The sequence below is a fragment of the Uranotaenia lowii genome, chromosome 3 (genome assembly GCF_029784155.1).
Source record: "Uranotaenia lowii strain MFRU-FL chromosome 3, ASM2978415v1, whole genome shotgun sequence".
Taxonomy (NCBI): Eukaryota; Metazoa; Arthropoda; class Insecta; order Diptera; family Culicidae; genus Uranotaenia; species Uranotaenia lowii.
In genome coordinates, this window is record NC_073693.1 from 177843937 (window position 1) to 177871586 (window position 27650).

Sequence of the window (27650 nt, forward strand, 5' to 3'; positions counted from 1 at the left end):
ATCTAACTTTTTCAACATTTTAACACGTGTATTGCTTAAAGCAGAGTTTAACAAACCATTCAACTAAATTTTCACAATTCTAGCTATTATACTTACTGAATAACATTTAATAACCCGTGTCAACTTTCTTTCGTGAACAGTCCCTAGTACAGATGTAAACTGAAGTTGAACGATTAGACACATAGTTATCCACAATGTTTGCATAAACAGGATGTTGATTTACAAGTAGGAATTACTCACAAAGCAGACAAAAATCGAAGAGTACAGCAGATGGAATAATGTTTCTTTCGTTAAAGTCTATCTGGCATAACAACATCAAAAAAATAATTTGTTTGGTGAGATAAAATAAAACGAGTAAGCAATTAACTGGCATCAGGTAGTTCAATGTCATATATTGAGCGTTCTTAATCTTAATTACACTTGAAACATTCTTGACACGATATTACAAGTTGTTTACTCTATCCAACTTAAAGTATTAGTGTTTTTTTTCCTCTGTGATCTCACTACCCATCACTGCCTTTGATGTTACATCAGTCAAGTGCTAGTTGAAGTTCAAATATTAACTAGTAAATTTCACTTTTTCTTATTGACAAACATGCATAAAGCAATGTCACCGCCCTAGGAGAAACGCCAAACCACACCACAGCTAAACCATTTGAGAGGTTTTCGTCTTTAGCTTTGTTTGACGCGGCGTGTCTTCTTGATGTAGGTTTTCAGATAGAAGTTGGTGAACAGACTGATCAGGATGACGAGATTGATGGCATGCAGCGTGTAGATGAATTTGTTGGCCGTGCAAGTCGGTTGCAGTGCAGCATACACGTGGACCAGCATCGTTACTAGCTGAACGAGCTGAATGATGGTTATGAAGGGCTTCACTCGATTTGTAACAGGATGGAAAAATTTATACGACGACAGCAAGTAGTAGGAGTACATAATAATGTGGACGATCGAATTCAGAACCATGATTGACATCTCCTGGTAAGCTGTAATTGGATGATTGATAAAGTTATATTATGGAAACGCACTTTAAACGAATTTGTATCGTTCATCTTACAAAGGCTGAGCTTAAGACTCCACCAAACAATTAGGAAAGTGCTGATGTGATGATAGACGTGCAGTGCTGACACCTGGTTCTGTTTCTTGCGCAGAACAAAGAAGATTGTTTCAATCAGCTCGACCATTCGCAGGCACATCGCCAGCCATCCATAATAGACGGCGTCATAGCCATGTTCGATATCGTTGACGGACATTCTTGGCGTACATCTTCCGATGAAGCTGAATTTGAATCCTACCTTAATGTACTGTAAGGAGTGTCGAAAAAAGAAAATAATCAGCGACTGAATAGAAGATTTTTGTCGGAATAATCAGCGGCTGTTTAGTATTCGCCAAACATACTTACATTCATCACCAAATAAGAACAAGCCATGACTTGGAAGACGTTATAGGCGGCTATAACCAACTTCAAGTTGTAGGGTTTGCGATTTTCCATGTAGCTGAAAGCAATAATTAGCAACCTTTTGAAAGCGTTCGCTCTTTGTTATGCGCCAAAGCTACTGACTGCAGTTTTCGATTTTGGCCTTTTTTCAGGTTTTCTTCTGAACATAATCAATACTCACTTAGGACCCCATTTGTAGACTAAGTATAAGTAGATGGCAATAACGATTGAACTCGGCACCGGCGACGCCATCAATGGGAATTTGTCGATCGTGTCCTCTGAAAGCATAAAGAGTGTGGGTGAATAATGCGTATTGTGATTTCACTTCCTATTTGTTTGAAGCTTTTCGTATTTTTCTGAATACTGGGATAGATTTCTGATTTCAGACTTCAGGTAGATTTTAGATTTGAGATGTTTTTCTGGTATTACAATTAAATTCTGATTCCTATAGAGCCGAGTCGTAGAAAATTGAAATTCGATAACATATTTTTTTTTTCAATGTTCAATAATTTAAATACGCCACAAAAAATGTGTTTTGAAGCTTTTGGCTCAATTTAGATTTTTTAACCCTTATAACCCATGACCCATAAATCTCAAATTTTGAAGATTTTCAATCTTTCATCTGAAAGATCCGTGGTATTTGACAAATATATGCTTTCATGAACGAACATGTTTGCTACTGATAATGTTAGCTGAAAATATTCCAAAATTCAAATCGCAAAGCTTCATATAACTTTTTTAATGAGATTTCAAAGTTATAACCATATCAAAAAATATGTTTTCATTCGAAATCTTTTTTTAAACATAATACTGATAAGATCATGATGAAAAAATATCTTGATTTCGGTTCTCGTTTTACCACAGTGGTCCTTTTTCGAAAAATTTTCATTCATGTGGAGTAAAAATGACCCTCCGTAAACGGCTTATATCTCTGTTAGCGCAAAAAACGCAATTCAGCATGCATATTGGGTACTCAGAATAAAATTCCCTAGCATTTGAATATAAATGATAGTGACGTCTTTTGACGCAAATTTGTTCTGACTAGCTAAAGTTGAGCAATTTTTGTTGATGAAACTTACAAAAATAATGGTAAATACAGAGGTAGCTGTAAGACCAAAACGATTTTGTTGGCTAAAAAAATATTACACGACACGCATTGAGTTTAAATCTTCAACATATTCTTCACATGGGACACACCAGGTCATTTTTTTAATTTTGGGAACAAACTTCGACTAAAACCTGTTTTCTAGGTAAATTGGACCACGAAAAAGCGTTTTCCAGCGTTTTTTTTGTAGAACAAAGAATTTGAATTAGCTGCAAAACTTGTCAACTGTAAACAAAAGTCTCAAAAAATGTTTTTGTTTTCTAAAAAAAAAAATTCGAGCTTTCTTCAAGCCTCAACTTTGATCTTATGCTGTGCGTGTAGGAAACAAAATTAGATATGTCAAAAGCATGTTCGTTCATGAGACTCCAACCTATGTCCAATCGATTGGTAAAGTTGAATTTAAGGTTTCATAAAGTAACATTTTTAACTTTTGTCCACTGGTCACTGCACTGTGGGGAGGGGGGGAGGGTGTCTTAGGGGTTTTTACCCTTCCCACCATAAAGATTTTTTTCATGTATATTTTTCAGTTCAAAAAATAAATTTACCGTTGTAATGGGAAACTGCTTAATACAAAAAGGTATTAAAAATAAATGTTAACAAACATGCCAGAGAATAGTCTTGACTCCGTCGGAATTTAATCCTATATAACTCAGCCTTCCAGATTTCCCGATTTTATTGAGGTTTGCCCGGTTTTCGTGAAAATCTGCCTGGATATGGTTCGGATTTTTTAGGTTTTTTTTGCAAAACTAAGCTAGAAACTCGAATATAGTGATGGCAAGTTTTGATTTTTTGGTTCAAAAACGAAATTTTCACAGTGTTTAACACATTACTGACCGCAAAGAAATTTAAGCCAAGATTCGCAGAAATTCGGCATACTTTATTTCGAAATTCACTGGAACAAATTGTGTTCAATTTTGTAGACTAGAATTTTATCATAAAACTTTTAATATTTGAGTTATCTTTCTAAGAGTAGCACACTCACGGCAAGCGAAAAAAACGAGATTTTTCGTTTTTAGTCCGCAATATGTTAACTTTAATATAAAATTTAAAAAAAAGAATGATGTTAAATAACATGAAAATGAAGCTGATGAGCTTTGACAAAAAACGAAAATTGAAATGTTTTTCTTACATGTTTCTCATGTAATTTCTTCGAATAATGCTCGGATTTTGCTCAAATTTGTTCGGAATTTGCTTGGTTTTTGGATTGAAACATTTGAAATCAAATACGATTTTCAAAAGAATTGCCCGGAATAGACCGGCTCGGATACATGCTAGGTCAATTTCAGAATGTTTATATCACTCTAAGCCTGAGACATTTAATCTTACGATACTATATTACGTTCATAAATTGAACCTAATTTTGCAATTCCACAAACCTTTTGTATTGGAACTTAAATCATGATGCTCAATGCTCAAGATTTTTTTTAGAAGTCTATCTAATCCTGTTCAGAATTTGAAATCAACCATTTAAATTTAAAAATTCAATCATCAAATACTAATTTAACAAATCAGCAAGCTGGAAACCATGTGACAGGTAGCGACACTCAACAGAATAAGCGAGTTCAGGACGCCAAAATTTTCAAATCAACCATTGAAACAAAGGCATTAAAAATTATGTTCCCTTGAGTTATCTTTAAAATTTCATAAATAAGTTATAAAAATGGTAAGACCTTTTAAATTGAACAATTTTTTTAATGTTAAAAATCTTTGTATAATTGTAAAACAAAAAAAAAATCCGGCAATAACCGCACAACTCTGACCAAAATCCAGGTATTTTAATAAAAAGCTAAAGATAAGGTGAAAAATAAACAATCGAAACATGATTTTTAACCAAGGCACATCAGCAGTGTTCGAATCTTATCTTACAATTCCAAAAAATGTATGCAATTTATTTCGTTAAAACAAGTTAAAAGAAATAATTGATGCAAAAATCATATATCTCGTGAACTAAATTTGAGTTTCAGGTATGAATTTAGCTGAAATTGTGAAAAAATCCGGGCAAAATCCAAGTTTTTTCCCCCGATATCCAGGCAACCGGACCAGACCGGGTGATTCCATTTTTTTTTTAATCCGGCCAATTCCGGTTAAAACCTGGCAAACTGAAATGCTCACTTTACGCGATCCAATATTTCAATTGATGGCGACAAAAGATTCAGAGCTTGAAATTTAAAACTATTAAACCTGCGCTTGAAATTCCTTATTTTTTTTTTTTAATAATTTCTTATTGATTGTTCAAGAGACTAAATTTCTCAACCTATACTTTGTCAGATTAAGCTTTCAATGATGTATTATAAATATTTGAAGTTATTGTTGTGAACTTCAAAAATGAATGGCTCTCTCGAAACAAAGTTAAATATGTTCTTCTTTTAAGCAAATTAAATTCAATGATCAAAAATGTGTTTTAAATAAATTCTCTTAATTGCAATAGTTTAAACGAAGTTTTAATTCGTAATTTAATTTTAGTTCGTTTTCTGGTGTTTCAAAAATATTGTTTTCAAATTTGTAAACTAGATTGCTCAAAACTAATTTTCAAGTAAATTTCTAATTCAGAGTATAGAAAATCATTTTAAATAATTTATGATTGACTAACCAGAAAAACTATTGATTAGACGTTTTGATTCTGATTATTTATTAAGTTGAACCGATTGAGTTTGTTTGATGGGCGTAAGCAGGAAATTATTTTAGATATCAATTTGCCGTATTTACTGTGCATTTTTGGTATTGTTCCTAATACTAAAAAATCCCTACATGGAAGATTTTAAATTTAGCTGTTATTATAACAGAGATCACTTTATGAAGAAATAATAGTTTTTTTTTGGTTTTATATAAAAAAAAAGTCTTAGCAGACTGTTTAGTGTATTCTTTTACCCTATAAGTAAGATAATTTCCTCAAAAATTTTATATTTTGTCGAATAAAGAGAAAATAACTGTGTTTTTTTTATTTTAGTCGAGATTTCCGGCAATGTTTATCGGCCACAATGTGGTAGATTATCCAGGAAAAAAACAAAGTTGATCATTGATCTAAAACAGTGATTTTTTTAGTAGTCCCTACCGCCCCATGGGGGTGTTGAAAGCTTCCAGGGGACGGCGAGCTCAATTTTGAATTTTGGGGGGCATTGAAAGGGGTAAAATCGTATCAAAATTCACATTTTCACAAATTTCGGAAAAATTTATAATATAAATTTTTGCAATAAAAAGATGAAATCACGATTAACTGAAAACTAAACGCCACATTTAAGCCGTGCCAGACTGAATAAAAAAACGATTATTTTTGAATCTTGCACAACAGTTTTAAAATGTGTTCACGGCTTTTGGCAAGTTTGTCAAGCTTATTGAATACGTAGATGTAATTTTACAGAGCTTGTGAAAAACTTTTTTATACATATTTTTGTAAACTATCATAGCTTTCAAATATTTTTTGTGCTCAGTTAAATTTTGTGTTATGTTCAGTGAATCAAAAATCGCCTACTATCGAATGATAATGACATTGTCGCAACTTGAACTTTTCATGACAAAAAAATTTAAATCTTTGTCGTTGTCGTGCGCTCGCAACGATAAAGACAAATTTCTTTGCTGATGGATCCCGATAATATTTTTTCAGAACATTCGTTTGTTGCTATTGAAAAATATAAGGATAAGCGGTTCCGAAAATACCAACTAAAGGGTATCGGATCATAGCTTGCGAGATATTGGAAGAAAGCTCTTGGCCTCTTCATAAACGAAATCGCTAGGAGAAGCGATTCGGGGACACTAGGTCGTGGCCATGGCCAATCTGGCCGGTTCCGGAGCGAAATATGTCAAAGTTATCGGATCGAGACTTGCGGCATATCAATAGAAAGCTCTTGGTCTCCTCATAAAGAGAATCGATAGGAGAATCGAATCGGGGACACTGGGTCAAGGCCATGGCCAATCTAGCCTGTTCCGGAACGTAATGTGTCAAAGTTATCGGATTGAGACTTGCGACATATCAATAGAAAGCTCTTGGCCTCTTCATGAAGAGAATCGATAGGAGAAGCAATTTGGGAACACTGGGTCGTGGCCATGGTCAACCGCTTCTCCAATCGATTCCCTTCATGTTGAGGCGAAGAGCTTTCTATTGATATGCCACAAATCTCGATCCTATAACTTTGACATATTTCGTTCCGGGATTGGCCAAATTGGCCATGGCCACGACTCAGTGCCCCCGAATTAATTCCCCTATCGATTCCCTTCATAAAGAGACCAAGAGCTTTCTATTGATATGCCGCAAGTCTCGATCCGATATTTTTAACATGTTTCGTTCCGGAACTGGCCAGATTGGTCATGGCCACGACTCAGTGTCCCCAAATTGCTTCTCCTATCGATTCCCTTCATGACGAGACCAAGAGCTTTCTATTGATATATCGCAAGTCTCAATCCGGTAACTTTGACATATTTCGTTCCGGAACCGGACAGATTGGCCATGGCCTCGACCTAGTGTTCCCTGAATCGATTCTCCTATCGATTCCTTTCATGAAGAGGCCAAGAGCTTTCTATCAATATGTCGCAAGTCTCAATCCGATAATTATGACGTATTTCGTTCCAGAACAGGCCAGATTGGCCATGGCCACGACCCAGTGTCCCCGAATCGCGTCTCCTATCGATTCCCTTCATGTTGAGTCGAAGAGCTTCCTATTGATATGTCACTAGTCTCGATCTCTTAACTTTGACATTTTTCGTTCCGGAACCGGCCAGATTGACCATGGCCACGACCCAGTGTCCCCAAATTGCTTCTCCTATAGATTCCCCTTATGTTGAGGCCAAAAGCTTTCTATCAATATGTCGCAAGTCTCAATCTGATAACTTTGACGTATTTCGTTCCGGAACAGGCCAGATTGGCCATGGCCACGACCCCCTGTCCCCGAATCGATTCTCCTATCGATTCCCTTCACGAAGAGATCAAGAGCTTTCTATTGATACGCCGCAAGTGTTGATCCGATAACTTTGACATGTTTTGTCCGGAACTGGCCAGGCCATATTGGCCATGGCCTCTACCCAGTGTCCCTGAACCACTTCCAACATGGTTTCCCTTAAAGTTAGGCCAAGAGCTCTTCTCAGATAGGTTATGATCTGGTCACATAATTTTTCATTATTACGAAATCAGATAGATTACCCACATAAGCGAAGCTGATTGTCCCAAGTTTTAAATTTCAGGACAATTTCACATTAGAATTTGTCATTATCTTCTCAACGATGCGACAATCCTTGATTACCTTTTTCATTTTGTCATGCTACACATACGGAAGAGACAAAAGGTTGTCGCACAGAGAGAGAATAAAGACAAAACCACACGTCTACTTTGTCGCTTGTTTTAAGACAATATCAGGGACAATTTGATTCACTGGTTTTGTTGAAGATAAATAATAAAGAAATTCTTAAAATGTGGAAATTTTTTGAAAATTTTTAATTCTTTAAAAATACCCTTAAAATGTCAGCGTTCTATGAAATAAATATTATTATATGGAGAATGAAAATAGTACACAAGAAATTGTTCAACTGTACACAGATTTCTTGCTTGAAGCGTTAAAAATTTAAATTGCATTTAAAATTTGCATATTTTGTTCTCCTTTAGATTGTTTGAATTTTGTAAATTGGCCCCGAAAAAAAACTACTGATTCAAAACTTTCAATTTAAGTATCTTAGTATCTTAGTCCTTGTGTTATCCGCGAAGTTTTTTTTTCGACTATTTTTCGATAGATTATAATGAACCAAAAAAAAATGACATGTCAGTTATTCGTCATTCAGATGGTTAAGTTTTTTCTGGCATTTCTTGTATTGTATTGTAAAGGCAAAAGGCAAAAGTGCAATATTATTAATAGGCAAAAACTAATATTTGAGGCAAAAGTGCAATAGTATTAATAGGCAAAAATAATATTTGAGTTTTTTTTTTTCATTTAGATGACAATTTTTCCCTGATATTCATCTATCACCTAAAGTTTTATTAAAAAACATGAGCGGACCGGAAAAACCGAACAGAAACAAAAAAATTGGAAGAGTTCAGATTATTACAGGCATTTCTAAGCCTGTTGTTCAAATACTAGCAAATAAAACCATTAACAAGGGCACTATTTTTGTTCTTGAATATTGACAGCTCTTGTCGACATGGCCAACATAGGATTCTAATCAATATGACTCATGATCAAAACCTAAATGTGGTATGATTGAAGAAGTTTGGGACGACTTTTTCAGAAATTTCATGCCATCATGCCATCATGCCAAATCTTTTTAAGTTGTGTCATCTTACTTTTAAATTTGTCATCTTTCTTTATAATCCACATTATCTAAGTTAGATTAGCTTTTAATATCCGATCCCAGTGCTATCCGAATTTTATTAATAATATCCATGAAATCTGTAAAATTCATCTAAATTGAATATTGTAGTTTTTTCGAAATTCGTTTTCTAAATCAGTAAAGTTATGAATTTTCTTATAAGATCTTATTTAAAACTTAATGCAATGATCTTATCCGTTTGTAAGAAAAAATCTGTGCTTCGTACAAAAAATTCTCGAAAATAAGCACCGAAATGGAATTTTAAGTGAATAAATTTTAATAATTTCCAATTTTGAGGAACCAGTGATTTCTCTTCAAACTAAAAATATATTTTCACGCTATTTGCCATCGCTGTGGTATAGCTTCAAAATTTTCATAGTAAATTATGAAGAAAACAATCATCTGTTTGATAGAAAAAGAACTTGTCTCGAAAAAACGATTCAAACTGTTATACGAACCAAAAAAAAGCCTTTCGAATTTTTGTTTTTAATAAAATTAAAAGAGAAGCAAATAATGGTTATCCAGAAAGGGAAAATATAAGAATGCTTTAGGCTAAGGTAGCCGGATAGCCCGGCTTTATCCGGGTTTGCCCGGTTTTATTCGGTTTTACCCGGATATTTAATACCTAAAATTTTTTACAAATGTCCGGTCCAGCCCGGTAGCCCGGATTTTATTGAAAAAAGCCCAGATTTTGTCCGGATTTTGCCTTGATTTATTCACTTTATTTGCCAAAACCAACAAACAAGTGTGTAGTTATTTTTTTTATTTATGTGTCCACAGCGAATTTTTTAGCAAGTTTTATAAAAATAATCATAAGAAGCTCTTTGAATGTCTAAAATACGATTAAAAAACTGCTGATTGGAAAAAAATTCAAGTTTTTTTTTATTTGTGTTAAGTAATTCTTGGATCTTAACCAAATTTGCCCGGATATTGCCCGGATTTTTGGTCGACATTTTAAAATCAAATGCCCGCTGAAAAAATTCTGGCAACCGTACTTTAGGTACAATGGAAAACCCTCCTAATGGCGATAAAGTAACACTCAGGTTACTGGATGATGAGTTTTCTAATATAAAAAGTGTGGAGAATTTTACCTGGGATTGAAGAATTCAAGATTAAGAACTGGAATTTGGACTGAATTCGTTTGAAAATCTGTGAATTAGCTGAACTTTGCTCATTGTCAACGTCTAATTTTAAACGGAATTTGGAATTAAAAAATTTGGGTTTCACCGTTTGAAGCGAAAAATAAGGTCTTCGGGGAAGTATAAATTATACAAAAAGGAATTTAAGTGAATAAATTTCGATTCAACGTCTAACGCTAAAAAGAGAGTTGTTTCCAAAAGAAAAATATTTTTCTTTTAGGAATGATTGTTATTAGAAAACACTTCAAATTTTTTTTAAATATTACAAAGTGTTTGACAATTATTCGTGTTTGATAAAAAAAACGAATAAAAAAAAGATGTCTCTGTTTGGAAGAACTAATGTTTGCAAAATGTTAAAATCAATTTAAAAATTCCCATAAAAACTAACCAATTAGTAATGTACCTTAACAATTCCAGCTGGTATTGTCTGCTTTGCATTTGAAAAATTAATTTAAATTTATTTCAAACATTTCAAATAAACAATACACGAATTCGTTTTTTCCTTCCTTTTCAGTTTTTATTCGTAAAAAAATTGTTATCATTAAAAATCTATTTCTATTTAGTTTATTTATAGAGGATTTTAACCAGCTTGGTCATTCTTCCTCTATCATTAAAAATTACATTTAATTTTAACTATTCTCTGTAACTATTCATGAAGCTTTACAAATTGTAAGTAGATATGTGATATTTTTAAGGGCGGCTTGCCGAAAGAATTTTAAATTCGAATTCACCCGTTGGTTCAAAAGGTCGTTCAACCCTGTCCTAGACTAAAGTTGTTAAAAAAATACTAATAACACATTCCACCGTGACGTGAAATCGCTTTACCGGACTTTTCTGCACTGTTATCATTCTAGAAGTCTACCAATTTATTTGAAAATGAAAAAAAATTGTAGCAAACGGTCGCAAATTGAATTTCCTTCAAAATGAATATAATTTGGTCATTTTAAAATTTAAGTTGTTTTAATTGTGATTGACTACTTTTGTGACGTGAATTCACGCTAGAATTAACCATTTCGGACTTTAGTACTTACATCTTTGATTTCCTGTTCTCTCTGTGGAAATAGAATATCGGTGTCTTCGAATGAGTTGTAAAGAAAACAATTACCAACAATTTGATGTACAGAGCTTCTCGTTTGAATAACAACGAACGAAGTTATGCTTATTTGAAGTTGTGACGTGAATTCACTCAGTTCAAACAGAACAGGGTAGTTGACTGAATTCACGTCACGAAATATGAAGTTATACTGTGGTTATACTGAACCATTCTTTGGAGTCTTCAAATTTTATGTACACTTTCAAAAACGATATTTTGTTGTTCCGACTTTAATGTTAATGCCAAAAATTAAATAAGGACTTTTACAACCATAGATTTTCAGTATCTGCACCTAACTTTTTCCTTATTTTGATTGGCACTTGAATACCAACATATTGAGGGATCATATGTTAAAATTACTTATGTATTCATTTAAAGATTCACCAAATAAAACATTTTATTTTTTTTTTCAATCTTTTAATATTTTTATTTGAAAATAATGAACTAATTGAAAAAATCAACTAAATTATGCTCAATTTGTAAAAATCCGACCATCTGGAGGGTCAAAACAGCTTTCAGAGAACATTTTTCATATAAAATTTAACAAAAAATCAAATTTTGTGACGTGAATTCACTCATTCGCGCTGTTGTAACTCAGCTAGATTCCAACCGATTTCTATAAATTTTAAAGTTTTAGAATCGTCTTATCATTTTCAAAGAAAATCTCATTTTTTTATTTAAAAAAAAAAGTCAGAGTTTTCTCGTAAAATTGAAAATTTCCCTTTTTTTGTGACGTGAATTCACTCATTTGCGATTGTTTTTGTTCGCTTTTCAAACATTGGATATAATCAAATTCTTTTTTTTTTTACAGAATGAAGCCGTGTTTTTTTGGCTCTTGAACATACTAAAAATATTTCCATAAAAAATCATCTATATATTAAAATTCATGATTTTGTTAAAATCGTCAAAAACACCACTTTTTTCAACAAAAAAACTGATTTTCAAAATCATCTAAAACATGTGTAAAAAAACTTTTTTCTCTTTTTTCCGTTGGTTTTGTGTGATTTGAATTTATCAAAATTATAGACCATTTTGAGATTTTTTGATACGCGAACGGATAAAAATCACTTTTGAGCGGTACAAGCGCGTGGAATGTGTCTTATGCCATATTCGGGTTCTGTGCCCCCAAATTATTCAATATCAGGTCTCAAGTTCTTGGCACCTCGAAAAAGTCATTTTTAACCTTCCAAAGCCGTTCGCTAAATTTCCGTTTCGGGGAAATATGAGTTGTAATTTGATTTCGTTCTCCTAGCTGTAAATGTTAACCGATTTTGATGATATCATATTCATTGTGTAGGTAATTTATTCTAATTACTCAACATTTCAAAATAAAGTCGATATGTATTACCAGGTTTTCAGAAACTGGTTCAGAAAGTTAAAAGTCCGAAAAATCAATTTTATTTTTAAAATACTCATAACTTCTGACAGCTTTTCTGTATTTAATTATTTCATTGATGTTTGAAATTGTCAAGAATCCATCTATCCGACAATGTATAGATATGTTGGGGTCCAATGAAAGTTTTTACCGCTATGACAGATCTTCCGGTAGAAAAAAGTCTTACTTTAAAAAAACGACATCCGGTTTTGGCTTTGCTTAGCTGTATTTCATTTCTCAATGAACCGATTTTAAAAACTCAAATTTTAGTTTTTTGGCGTTAATTTGATCATTATTTTCATAGAACATACTTGGTCTGTCAAAACTACCAGTTCATCAGTATATTGGAATGATGATAAAGAAGTTTGAAATGTGCGCTTCGGGTCATATTGACCCGAACGGCTTTGGAGGGTTAACGGATTGTTCATAAATGCATACGAAAACCTTCAAAATCATGCAAAAAGATTATATTTATCATCATTAACAAACATTATTGATGTTATTCAATTTTGTTCAAAAAGTTAATTTGATCAAAAAATTGTATCAAACTTATGAATCATATATTTATCTATGTGAGAATTAAATGTAGGGGAGAGTGGGGTATTATGGGCCACTTTTTTTCTTTGTTTAATAACTTCTTTATTATAAAAGATAAAATGAAAAAAATAAATGGAAAGGTTTTCTATATTTTTGAGGAATCATTAGGCATTTTTTGTTATTTTTTAAATACATTAATTTCCCGAGTTTCGACTGTTTTGAAAAAAGTTATTTTTTTTGGATTTTGAAAAACTGTGGGGAAACGTGGGCCACCTAATCCAAATTGACTAGATAACGTGCAATGTTTATGAGTTGACCCAAAACTGAAATTTCATAATTCATTTAGTTATTTCAAAGCGATTTCAGATGAGGAAACTAAAAAGAGAGTTGTGTATGATCGAATAGATCCTAAAACCTGGCTCGCGAACGTCTCTGCAAAATTCCATATATAGGATTTTTGTTCGTCTCTATCGCATTAGAAAAAATTGACAAAACATTTTCCATAATTCTTCATTTGGCATAAGAATACTTTACAAATAGTAATAACTATTTTAAGTTCTGAACGTGTGAAAAAACACCAAAATAAAGGTGGCCCAAGATACCCCACAAAATGTGGCCCACGATTCCCCACAAGCAATGATTTGGAAATTGGTTGCGTTTGTGTGACCTATTTATGTTTCATCAAAATTCCTTCTCCATGTGAAAGAACATGACAAAACCAAGATCATAAGCGTTTGAGCATATTTTTGTTATGTACTTGAGGTCTCGCACGGATGCAATTTTGCGGGTGCTTGTTTAATTATGTAAGTACATTTTTCTAGGCTAGTTCCATAAAAGCAGCATATGATACGTACATAAGTCATCAATATATAGAAAAACATGCGTACGCAAAGCGATGATGATGACAGTTGGAGTGGGATTTTTATCTCAACACACAGCTGAGATATTTGAAGTGGCCCACGTTTCCCCATGGCCCACGTTACCCCACTCTCCCCTACATATTAAATTATAGGCCTCAATTTTGAAGCAATCACGAAAAATGGAATAAATGTGGGTGCCAATTCTCAAGTCGATCGTGGTAAATAGTTCTATTTTCACACCATCTAAACCATGCCAACCGTCGATCAAGTTACATAAAAACATCAGCCGAACGATTTTTCACTTATTGCTGGGCTATAAAAGTAAAACATACATGCTCCCAATTTAATCCATAAATACACCCACCAGTACACAGAGCTCATCAATTGTCCATCTATAAAATTTGATAACAGGTTTTACTTTCAACCAAGTCAAGGACGCTTGCCAAGAGATTTTCGGCCGTAATGAGGTTGACTACTACTGGCAATATTTCGTTACATACTTATAAATTTTGGATCTACGTTTCGGCACCTGAGATTGCACGCCTGCCAGAAAACAACTTTCCCATCGATGCACTCTCACGTTTCGAAGGGTAAGCCTAAGTGACGTAAACAAAAACTCTTTAATGCACTCGTTTTTAACTATCGTTTCGGCCCAAGGCTCATGAACCGTTGTGGTTGATCATTTTCGATTATTTCCAATGAGTTCTGATTTTTAAGTCAAAAACATCCATTGGTGAAGTTTAGAACAGTAAGGAGTTTAGATAAATAAAAAAATTTATCTCGACGAATTACCAATTTTTACCATTCAATCGTCATTCACTGGACATGACGTTGATTGTTATTTTCTCGCAAAACAGTATATAGAAAATGCAAATTTGTTTAATTGTTTTACATTTTTTAAACTCTCAACGAAATTTCCTTAGGAAATATTGAAACGTAGTAATGTTTGTTTCTTAATCAATTCCATCAATTGAATAATTGCTGCAATCGGCGTGTATTAAAGGTTTCGGTTTTTTTAAAGGTTTTCTAACATCAAATTTATTTTCAATATATTTATTACTGTTAAACTATTAATGCAGTTGAAATGTAATTGTTTATAAAGCATGGTTATAAAAAAACTTCCAGTCATCGTAAACAATCTGCAAACGTGCCCAACCACAGAAAATGCCGCCTTCAACAACTCGGCGTAGTTCTTCGAGGTTGTGTGTTGTGTACGGAAGTTGCTAATTCCAACGAAAAAAAAATTCAGCAATGCGTTCCTGTTGTTTCAATCGTCGACAAGCGGCTCTCGATTCTCGTGAATAAAATTAAATAGGTCATCGCTGGTAAGTGTATTCTAATGCTTCACTTTGTCAGACGATTGAACTTATTACGTCCGTCAACCTTCAAAAGAGCGAAAAACTAATCGTTAAGTTGACATTCGTGTAGACCTGTGGTCAATCGAAAAAATATCGTTTAAAAATTTTTCAATATACCAATTGATAATGGGGGATTATTCTTTATTCAAAACTATGTGAAATTTGAAAAGCTTACATTTATCGACTGCTCATATCCAATCACAAAATTACTAATTAATTATTTGTCTATTTTTTTTTACATACAACTGTATTCGGTGTTTTATCGACCTCGAATTCCTTGCCTTAGCGGCTCAAAAAGCCAGCACTCTACCAAATCAACTCTTACCTGAGCTACATAATAAACTTCATTAATTTTCCTAATCATTCAGTTTACAACTTCTAAACTGATGTTGGGTTAAAACTTCGTATTTCATACTTATCGAATTCCACTAAAAGTGATTAAAAAATACATTACACAATAACATTAATGCACGACTCAAACTCACAATAGTGTTCTTGGCATTGATCGTGGCATTATAAAAGAAGAAAAGCCAAAAATCGATACTGCTTCATGAGACGGTTTTAACAGCTTTTTTCCATGATAGCATTACTCAGGTTTCTGGAACTTTTTAATTCGAGCTTCAGGGTTGCTAGCGAACCAGGAATACCGCGAAAAACATTGGAATTTCATCGCGTCACCGGGAAACTGGGAAAAAATCTGAAATTTTGGCACATCACCGGCATTCCAAAAACATTTTTAAATTAATTTCTTGCAGATAGTTATACACTGAGGTTTTTTTTACGCGGGTTTTTTTACACGGTATTTTTTTACGCGGCTTTTTTTACGCGGATTTTCGAATTAACGCGGTTTTTCAGAGAAAATATTCTAAGACTTTTTCAAAGGAAAACACTTAGAATCTTTTTGTAGTTGGGAAAATCTTAGCTCTGAGACTAAGAACGTGATACATGAGATCTGAGACCTGAGACCTGAGACTTAAGACTTGAGACCTGAAACATGAGACCTTAGATTTGAGACCTGAAATATGAGACTCGAGATCTGAGACTTGAGACCTGAGACATGAGACATGAGACCTGAGACATGAGACATAAGACCTAATACATGAGACCTGAGACATGAGACATGAGACCTTAGACATGAGACATGAGACCTGAGACATGAGACATGAGCCATGAGACCTGAGACATGAGACATGAGACATGAGACCTGAGACATGAGACCTGAGACCTGAGACCTGAGACATGAGACATGAGACATGAGACCTGAGACATGAGACATAAGACATGAGACCTGAGACATGAGACATGAGACATGAGACATGAGACCTGAGACATGAGACCTGAGACATGAGACCTGAGACATGGAACATGAGACCTGAGACATGAGACATGAGACGATCTGAATTCCACACTGTCAAATAAGCCTCACTATATTCTACTATTTTATTAATCTAATTGATTTTGTTTTTTATCTTAAAAATAAACTATCATTGTTCGCAAATTTTTAAATAATCATGGTTCTTACGCGTTTTTTTAGTAACGTGCTTTTTTGCGCGAATTTTTTAATTAAAATGGATTTTTTACGTGGATTTTCGAATTCCGGGGTTTTTTTACGTGGATTTTCGAATTAACGAGGTTTTTTTTACGCGGATTTTCGAATTAACGCGGTTTTTTTTACGCGGGACGAAATACCGCGTAAAAAAAAACCTCAGTGTACCTCAAAAACATTTATTTTCGTATATTAGTAAACAAACAATGTTTTCATCGCTTTTATAAACCTTTTATGTTATCTAGTTTTCTAAAAAGAGTTTCAGTTGTCGGCGTCAAATGGTTCAATGTTCGATATACAGATTAAGCATTCCAGAATTATTTTCGCATGTAGCCGGGCCGGACAAATCCGGTCAAATGTTTTGAAAAATATGTTAAAAATGGGAAATTGATTTAAAATTTTCTACTGCAAAAACCGGACAAAATCCGGAAAATTCAGGCGAGCAAATTGCAAACAATAATTCAAAAAGTTAAAGGGTGACGAAGAATGATTTGAAAGTATTTTTTTTTTTTTTTTGTGAAAACACATCAGCAGTGTTCAATTCTTATTAAAGGTAAACGAAAAAAAAATTGGTTCATTTTAAAGAAACAAACTTAAACAAAACCGATTTTTGACGAAAAATTTAAAACCGGGTTTGATATTTTTGTTCAATTTTTCAAATTGTATGAATAAATCCGGGCTGTTTTCTATAATATCCGGGCATCCCGACCGAACCGGACTTTTCTCTAAAATTTCTTTTCAATCTAGGATGCTTTATTTATAAAGATGTTTCATAAATTATTTGATAAAAAAGCTGATATTTTGGCAGCGTGAAACCTTTTTAAAGCAGAGTTTCATTTTTCTAACGAAAGGAATATCTTTTTTTGCTACGAAAAGACATTGTTTGTCAATGTTGTTGTCGTTGTTATTGCTGTTGTGTGTTTTTGGCCTGAGAAACGATTCACTACGATTTCTACGTTAAGCTCCTGCTTAAAATTTCCTGATCTAAAAACTTGTCTTATGATAAAAATAAATTGAAACATGTCAGAAAGAACCGGATTTCCACAAATAAAAATATCGCAATCGCTCTGATATATGAAAAAACACTGAAAATATCTGAATATTAAGAAAATTTTTGTTTAAACACGTTAACGTAGAATTAGTAATTGATTTACAAATCAATTTAATTTCAACCTGTTTCACGACAGTCTTATACAATTTAAAATTAAACCAATCTGTGTTTTTCTCAACGAAATTTTCCTTTTTTTATTCCTGAATTTCTAAATCTTGATAATTAAATTAAAATAAAGTTTTCTCGTGCTTGCCCGACACTAATGAATAAAATAACCAGCAATTTTTTTACAATGAAATAAGGACGTACGTGTCCTACAATTCTTAAACCAATAAATTTCTATCAAAATGTGGTATAATATATAACCAGTTTGAGCGAAAAAGTTCAATAGACACATTGTACGCGCTTGTACCGCTTACAAGTGATTTTTCCGTATAATTCAAATGACACTAAACCATCGGAAAATGAAGATTTTTTTTAATGATTTTTATGATTTTGAATATGAAATTTTTGTGAGGACGAATTATCAAGCTGGTTAAAATACTTTATACATAAACAAAAATAAAATAGAATATAAAAAGTGTTAGTTTTGATAACTTTTACAAAATAATTAATTTAAAATATATGGATTTATATTTTACCTATTCATACAATACGTTTTAAAGCCAACAAATACTGCATAATTGTGTAGAAATTTATTTTTATATCCATTAGGTTGTTTTAAAATGCTACCATAAACAGTGAGTGAATTCACAAAAAAGGAAAAAAAAGGTTTAATAGGAGAATTTGACAATTTCTAACAAAAAGAATATACATCTATTTTAAAAAGACGAGACGATTCTGAAACACTGAATCTAATAGAAATCGGTTGAATTTTTTTTTTTGTAAAAATTTATAAGGGTAATATGCTGTAAAAAGCTGTCATATGGTCGAATTTTGTTTTAGTGAATATTAAAATATAGATTGGGAGAAATAGGAGTAATTTAAACGTATGATTCCTTATTCCTTCGTATGTTGTTTTGTGAGTTCGAGTCAAATAAAACAAATAAAAACAAATAAAAAAAATAAAAGTTAGTACTAATCAGAATAACATTATATCACTTTTTTAAGTGAACATAAAATTTGAAGTCTATAAAGAATAATTCAGAATAACTTGAAGTTTCGTAAAATGAATTAAATCCACGACATTTTTTTGTTAAAACTGAATAAATTCACATCTAAACTTTAAAGAGGAATGACCTGGTTTGTTATTCAATCAAAAACTTACACCCTCAAATCAAACTCTACTCCAATAATGAACTTCCATAGAGATGAAATTTTCGGCATAAGAGTCTACGACGGACCGGCATTAACAAGTTTTCTTCTATCTGGCATTGTCCTTCCAGTGCAACCGCATTTCATGTGTCTGAAAGAATCCAAAATAAAACATATCCCATATCCCTTCACAAGACAAAAGAGGATGGAAACAATCATCCAGCAAAGATATTGTCGAATGATGTACCGAGCGCTGTGTATATGTAAACAGGCATTAAAAAACGCATCTTTGTTTACAACTGACGGCTAAAAACCACCAGCCAAGATGCCACGCAGTAAACAGCTGTGTGTGTATGTAAAACCGAAATAGAAAACGGTCATTCTATTCACGAAGGAGAAGGCTAATGCAGTGCGTTAACCTGTTGATTGGCCGATGCAGAAAGACTATGACAAAAAAAAATCTTTGTCCGCTAACTGTCTCAGTTGGGGCACTGGTTAAGATATCGGACTGGCAAGTCGAAATAAGAATGATGCGTTGGGTTCGATTCTCATTTTATTTTGGAATAAATTATCCAATAAGTTGAAAATCCCATAACATGTTTTCTTGCTTAACTTGAACGTAGTGGTTCATCATTTTGGTTGGGAGCTCGAGTCTTTATACCAGTAGTGCTTTTCCAATCATATCGTCTTTGGTAAAGTACATTTTTCAGCGTATTTTTGGCATACGCATATTGCATTTCGCATTGAAATATTTCTAGAGTTTGTTTTGATTAGGTCGTATGAACCAATGTAAACAAAATTGAGTTATTGGCTGCAAACGATTGATAAATATGTGTTCTAAGTTATGTAGAAATTTGGTTTTATTCGAACAATGAATAACTTTGAAAAATTGATTTGAATTTAAGACGTATAATGACTTAATTATTTTTGCGTGCGATTTGGTTTTAACGACGTTTTGCGCTGCATTGAATTGTCGTGTAACCAAAGGTCGCAAAAACACTTTTCGGCGAAGTGGTTTTTACGACAATATGCATTTGCGCAGAAAGTACGTCGCCGAGTGTCCAAAAGTTGGAAAATTTGTACGAAAATGGTTTGTGAGCGTGCTTAAAGTCTAACTTCTTCGTTGCTGTTGCTAGGTAAGTTCAAAAAACATTTCTATCATGGTTGGAAAACTTTTCAGACTCGATTTTTTTTTAAATTACACTGCAGTGGCAGAGGGTGCTACCGCAATTATCGGGTTCATATATGAGGTCTATAGAGAGTAAACGTCTGTCCAGTCGGATATGGATACATTCCTGATGCACACCGACTTTCGCAGCACCGATTCTAGGCTGCTGCAGCGATGAAGAGGATGTAGGCTAGGCAGATTTAGATAATTAAGCAAGACCCGCTCCATAATTGTTGTGCAATTCGGATATTCTGCAGAGAGCATATCACCGCGGGGATCCTGATAACACTCCAGGTGTTCAAAAGTAAGTCCTGTTTCTTTTATTCTTTATATTGAAGTACTTTGAAAATTGGCACATCAAAAGTTCCTTCTAATCACATGTCAGTAATTGTGCAGATCTCCATAAGAATGTTAATAGTGGTACTTAGTAGTACTTGAAGATAGTTAGCAAGAATAAGTGAAGCTTTAGACAAATGAAATCGAATTTTAAGAGAAAATTCATCAACATGCAAAAAGACGTTTCAACCAAATACGCAACGCAAAAGGTTGTATGTACATGTTTACAGAAACAATCAAATCTATGCCTGTATTTAATACACGAGCGTATTTCCAATCTTTTTCTGCATTGTATACGAAATTTCGAAACAATTCTGAGCGATATTTTTAATATAAGAATTAAATATGTTTAGCAAATCTTTAACAGCCATTTTCTCGAAACACGGCAAGTGGCTCATACGACCTAATCAAGAAAAACTCTAGATTTCACCTCTTCTTGGGGTGTACTTACATAAAATTGTGGGTAAATTTTTGTCTACAACTTGTTTGAAAATACCGATATTTTATCTCCAAAAAGACAACTTGAAGATACAGTGATTTGTGCTGAAGTAAAAAATGAACAAGTTTAGCTTGAATTCATATAACAAAAGTAATCGACCCCAACACATACACTTAAAATTATATTTTGTCCGTATCATATACGTTTTAAAGGACATTCAATTTACGGCCGTTTGCTACTATTTTTTTTCTTTCAGAAATTGGTTGACATCGAGAATGATAACACTTCAGAAAAGCCTAAGTAAATTCACGTCATGGTGGATGGTGTTTTCAGTTGTTTCTTGTTGCAAACAATGAAGTCAACCCTCCAGGTTTTGTCTTGATCTTCTGCACCGTTTTTATCTTTCGTCAGAGACTATTATTGGTACAATTATTTTCATTTTTTTCAGTTTAGAATCAATATTAACAATCTGAGTGAATAATCAGAATGCAAAATTGAGAATCAAAATTTAGCATTTAGGTTCTGGATTTCAAATTAAATTTCTGAACCTAAATAAAAAAGTAGACTTCCAAGTTCGAAACTCAGCATTAGATTTCAGATCTACAACTAAGCAGCATTAACTTCTCTGATAATCTAACTTAAAAAAAAGAAATTACTAGGACTTAAGGTAAAGTCGTTAAAAATAGAGAATTCGGACGCAGAACTCTGATTCAAAATCAGATACTTTGCTGTGAATTTCTTTTTTGTTTTTTGGTTAAGCGTTTTTTTCAGCACTATAACGAACATTTTAGAATGACTGATTATTCAAACTTCATTCATGACACTACCTCAAACCTTCATGAAACAATAGACTCTGTCCTGGATGATTCAGACTCATTCAAATAAGTCGCAAATGTCGTGTTTTAAACTTATTTCTGCTAGGTTGTCCTTCAAAGATGTTTATTTATCTCAATTTTACTTTTTCAGTTTCAGTAACATGCTAGACAAACACTAGATTGAAAGCATTGACGCCCTTCCCAAGAATGATATTATTTATGGAGCGCCAAACTATGACTTTTTTCTTGAGATGCATTGTTTCTGCCAAGCTTCGTGACGAATTTCCAATATCTAATCGTGAACTAGAATAAATCATCATGTGTATGCGTACTATTCATGACACAATTTTCTCTTCTATTTGGATATCGTGCTGATGTTAATACATCACTTTTCGGAAGAGCTGTCACAAATGCGAATTTAATATCAAATATTTGACCCTTTGAGCCAAACTAAATTTTTAAATATACCTTTGCAATTCAAAACCTTTGCTTTACTTATAAATTAAAAGTTAATTGATGCTACAGCAAGTATATAATTGTGAATTTTTGATTAACGTTAATTCCAATGGTTTTTTTTTCATACATTGGAAATAAGGTGTTAAATGTACAAATCTACCACACACAAGCTAAATTAAACAAATAAAACCTATTTCATCAATTCACTTCTAGAACAAAAAGACTTTCTTACCTACGCCTTTTACGTTTATCAGATCGTAAAAGGTAAAATCCGTGAGATTCATCTGTAGAATATCCATTTTGGTGCTGTCTATATTTTTGTCTTCTACTCGATAACTTGCCAATAATTGTAATCTTACTAAATTACAATGTTAAGTATTGTTTTCAGACGATAGCTATAAACATTTCTCATGTACGCACACAAAGTCACTCACACGCACACACAATTAGACCAATTGATTATTTTTGGCACGGTGTGTGCTTAACGTCTACTTCCGGCGAAAGCGATCGACTAAATAAAACATCGCACCGTATCTGCTAAGCGACGAACCCTAGATTGTGCGATGATGACGCGACGCGACGCGACGCTAGTCTCAACTATCACCTACAACAACAACTGGTCACAACACATCTGCACTCGGCTCGTTTTTGATAAGTACTGACTTCGATGGCTGAGCCCGGATCTCCCAAAAGAGTCCGATCGACTGCCGTACGTTTTCCTGTGCCGGTTTGTCGAACTTATTGCCCAGAATGAAGCAGACAGGCAGGAAGGCAGGCAAGGTAGCTCATAAAGCGAACACGTCAAGTATTGGTAACTGAACCAAAGCGACGCGACGACCAACGACGGCGCAAACGCAAGTAGATTGCGGCCTAAGTGAGCGGTATGTGATCGGACTTTTTCTCCCGCGGGAATCCTGCTGCTGCTGCTTCTTGGGCCCATCAATCGTGTGACTACGTCAGCTGCTCGCTGAAAAGCACGCATCAAACACAGCACGTGCATATCGAGAGCCATTCGAATTAGCATTCAAAGAAGACACCCGAACGTTTTAGAACTGACTTGACAGCGGAATTATGAAGTCTCTCTCTATTTGTGCCAAATTTTAATTCAAAAACCTCAAACCGAGAATTGTTCTGATCATCGGAATTTCACATCCGTCAATCGAGCAGAATTATTAATTGCACGCCCTGAATTATCGATTCCGAGCCTGAAACATCCATACTCCATCAGACTTTAATTTGTCGTAAATTAATTGTAGTTCAATTTGATTGTGTGGTAAAAGCTAGGTAGCATTCACAGTCAATTATTTAAACTTAGAATTAATGCTTAAATGAACTACATCCTAAATATGTTAAGCGGGACAACTTCATATTTATAGAGTACTTCTGAAAATTCAAAACCAATGCATAGTTTCAAAACAGGGTCCTTTTAACTTTACAATTTACATCAAACAATCTTTTGAGGACATGACCATCACCTAAATATGATTCTTTAACGCTGAAGTGGTCGAGTGGCTGATGTAGCTAGGCTTATTGGGCTAAAAGTTGCCAGCCAAACAATGCGGGGAGGCCTAGTTGTGGAAGACATTTTTTTCTCCTTATTTACAGACAAATATTTATGCCAGTTCATATGAAGCTATTGCGTTCGGCTGCATTGGATATTTGTTGAATTATTTGTGTATTTAGTACTTAAGTGGATTGTTCTATTCTAACTATTGTGTGGCAGCCATAGGTACTACAATGTTCATAAGAATAGAATCCAAAGAGTTCAAAAACGATTTCTAAGGTACCCCTTGAGAAACCTTGGCTGGCCAGAACGTAATAAAACTGAATATGTCCAGAGAACAAATCAAAAATAGACTTAAGTTAGTTTTTTTCATAAATATATTGTAAACACCACTAAAGATAAAAGGCTGAAGTCTAGGATCTATCAATAGTAAATAAATAAAAAAATAAATAAATAAATAAGCGATGCAAGCAAACTGACGGTGAAAAATATGTGAAATTCAGAGATTTCACATATTTTTTTAAATTTTGCACATATTTCCTTAATAATATATTTTTAAGTCAATATAAATTTCAAATTTCTTACTTTGAATTAGCAAAAAATGATAAAATTGGTACATGTTAATAGATTTTTCTCAAGAAAAATTTCAAAAATAATAAAAATATGTTTAATGAAATTTTTTTTTTTTATGGCGTTTAAATAGCTCGGGGAGCTGACGCTGGAAATGAAAATTTGAATAATTTGGAGAAGAAAATTTAAAGTTTAGAGAAGGCAGCGTAGAATAGTAAGCGATCTTGAGACGTTGGTTAAACCATCAAGCACTTCATTATATCCATGGAATATGGATAAAATGCAGTTCAAGATAATAAACCAACCCCTCCCGATACCAGTTGGAGGAAGGACATGGGCGGGTTCGAGACTGGCCTCTACATACTCCCCACGCATCTAACTACATTTAATTTTTGTGTTATTAAAGGAATCATTTTAACTTATCTTATATGTTTTTCCTTCCTTCGTCGTCGTCTGTTGAACGTCTGCTTCGTGTCTCCGCCCCAATTCCACTGGTATGTGTGATGGGTTTCGTGATAGTTGTCTCGGGGTCCAGTCATCATATGACTCCGAATCGTATGCGCAGGGGTATATGAAAATAAAAGAAAGAGAAAAGGAGAGGAAAGAGAAATATAAAGGAAGGAATTAGTTCTTGCATGAAGTAATTGAAGTGTTATTTGCTGTTTTTCCCTAATTTTTTGCCTTTCATTTTCTAAATTTTGAAATTTTTGTTTTTCTTTTTAGAGTTTTTCCATTTCATTGCTAATCATACTATTTTACCAAAATATGGATGTGAGAGTTTGTTTTGCTTTTTGGAGCAAGCCTATTTCAAACTAATAAAAATTCTAGCTCAAATTAATAGTAGAAGTAAGCTACCTTATTCCTATCACAACATCACAAAATCATGAAAATTTACCAGAATATGGATATAAGAGCACATCTTACCGTACCCTACCTACCTCACATAGTTGAATGTTAAAATCCATCATAATTTACAAAAAATCTACATAGGGGTTCTATTAAAATATACCGCATGCCTATTGTAAAATGCTCGAAATCAGTAATTAGGACTACCTACTCATTGTTATTCTTCAAAACCGTACATTCTAATATATACTTCCATAGATGAATTTCAAACTAAACCGAAAAACGTAAAGATTTGCTAAAAATGAATAATTAAATAAAAAGCAAAAAAAAACGCTTTACCAAATGAAATATAACATTTTCCAACAACAGCATTCCCATCCAATGAGCCTCTAGTTCTTGTAAAATGCTTGATTTAAGAATAAGCCAACGAAATTCATAAACCGCAAATACACACTTACTAGAGCATTGGGGAGGCGAATACCATAACCTTTACCTAACATCGTAATACTTTTCACACGTTTTCTCTATTTTTAATTCTACAAGACTAAACCATCTAACTACCTAACCAAACGAATTATGCCCTATTGAAAGTATCAACTTTTATTATGGTAAATTGTGATACTTTCACTACCAAATGTTGCGATTGTTCTGCGGAAGGGAGGGCAAGTGTTTCAACTCCCATTCATCTTATCAACATGGATCATGAAAAAAAAATAGACATCTTTGAACCTACTGCTGAATTTAAACTAAATAAAGATGTCCAGCTCCTCTTCTAATTTAGGCCATATTATGACACCATGTTTAACAAGATTGTGTGTAACGACACTGTCAGGAAAATGATGGGTTGATCCATCATTTTCACAAACATACACACCGCAGCCGTTAACCCATTGCAACTTAGGGTACGGAATAAAAATATGTTTAATGACATTTGAATCAAAATATTTAAAATAAACATCACAAATAACATCACAGAATTTTTGGGTAGAATCACAGAAATTCAGAATTTTTAGCTTAGCTTAGCTTAGCTTGATTGACTACTCACATCCACCTTGAATCATTGAACCCGAAATGCTCCTTAAGATATCTGGATGAAGAATTTATAGGAATTATAGTATACTCTGTGATTGGTTCCTTAATTTGGATTAAATACAAGTCAATACATTTCGGATTCCAAGTTCGCAGGCGTGGCTCAGTAGAACAAGTTCCACATCGCCAATGGTTGCTACTCCGTGATTGACCGAGGCCATCAATTTTACTCAGAGGTCAAATTAACGGAACCTGGGATTGGCTACACATTCTCAATGCACAAAACTGATGCTCTCTCTTTAAACATCAATAACGGCGCCGGCCACGTCCTAGTAGTCAATTTATAGGATAGAAAAAATGAGAAAGGGATAAAAGAACAACTTTGTGCTTAAGGACCGAGGTCACCTCTGCATTCTTGCAAAAAAATTTTGTAGGGAATGTGGGGGAAAAGAAATAATAAGAAAACATTTTTGACTAGTGTTATACTGATAGCTTTTTCTCCTGAAATATAATTTATATTTATTAAAACATTTTAACCAGGTAAAAAACAACATTTTTGAAAGGTGATAATGACTAAAACACATTAGAAGTCAATCTATAAAGTTGATTTCCATTTTCATATCTCTAATAGTTGTTTTCCAATTATATGAAAATTTCGAAATGATATTCAAACTGATGTTTTAAATCATGTTTCGTAGGGATTTAAAAACCAATAAAAATGTAACAGTTTAAGTATTTTGGAGAAAAATTCCGAAAAAGATTGTAATAACTAAAATGATGAATAGAACCATATTTACCACTTTTTTCTAGAGAAATGGAGAGAATGTGATCACATATAAAAACATTAAATGTTGATTATTTAAAACAATTTCAATTGAAAAATTCAGGTAACGACTTTCCGCATTTGATCAGAAATATTAGGATTTAACGTGTTCCCTGTTTATGATTTAATCATGATATAAAAGAGTATCGATGAGTCTTCAAAATTTTGAACATTTGAATAAGGAAAAAATTTAAGAGAAATGTCAAAAGAAGTTATTTAATAAGTCAATCCATGTTTTAAACATTAAAAAGAACCAATTTCGTTGAAAATATAATTTGAATAACGATTGGTTTGAAAACATTGAAAATCATTTCATCAAAACAACGAAATGTTTTATTGTTACATTTTTAATTTGACAAAAATATTTGTGAATAGCTTTCCGCATTTAAAACATTGTAGTATTTAAGGTTGATTTACAGTTTTGACTAACTGACTATTAAAAAAAATGAGAATACTTAGCTTTAACGTTTTCCGGATACCAAACATGAATAGATGACTTCGAAAGTTTTAATCCTCGATAAGTATGATCTGCCGACCGCATTCCAGAAAGACAGGATAAATAAACATTTGAAATAAGGATTTGAGAGCACATGAAATTTTTTCCACGAAAACCAATCACAGAA

The 27650-nt window shown here is 33.4% G+C and overlaps 2 protein-coding genes across 2 annotated transcripts in view; one reads left to right on the top strand and one right to left on the bottom strand.

Annotated features, from left to right (window-relative positions):
- Nucleotides 1-27650, top strand: part of LOC129758503 (oxysterol-binding protein-related protein 9) — a 154329-nt gene that overhangs the window by 17836 nt on the left and 108843 nt on the right. The window lies entirely within an intron of this gene.
- Nucleotides 363-22954, bottom strand: LOC129758505 (elongation of very long chain fatty acids protein 7-like). Its single transcript, XM_055756012.1, has 5 exons — nucleotides 22488-22954; nucleotides 1617-1713; nucleotides 1400-1493; nucleotides 1055-1301; nucleotides 363-983 (listed from the first exon to the last, which is right to left on the bottom strand). Exons 1-5 carry the CDS (start codon nucleotides 22552-22554, stop codon nucleotides 673-675), a joined length of 816 nt encoding a protein of 271 aa, XP_055611987.1. The 5' UTR covers nucleotides 22555-22954; the 3' UTR covers nucleotides 363-672.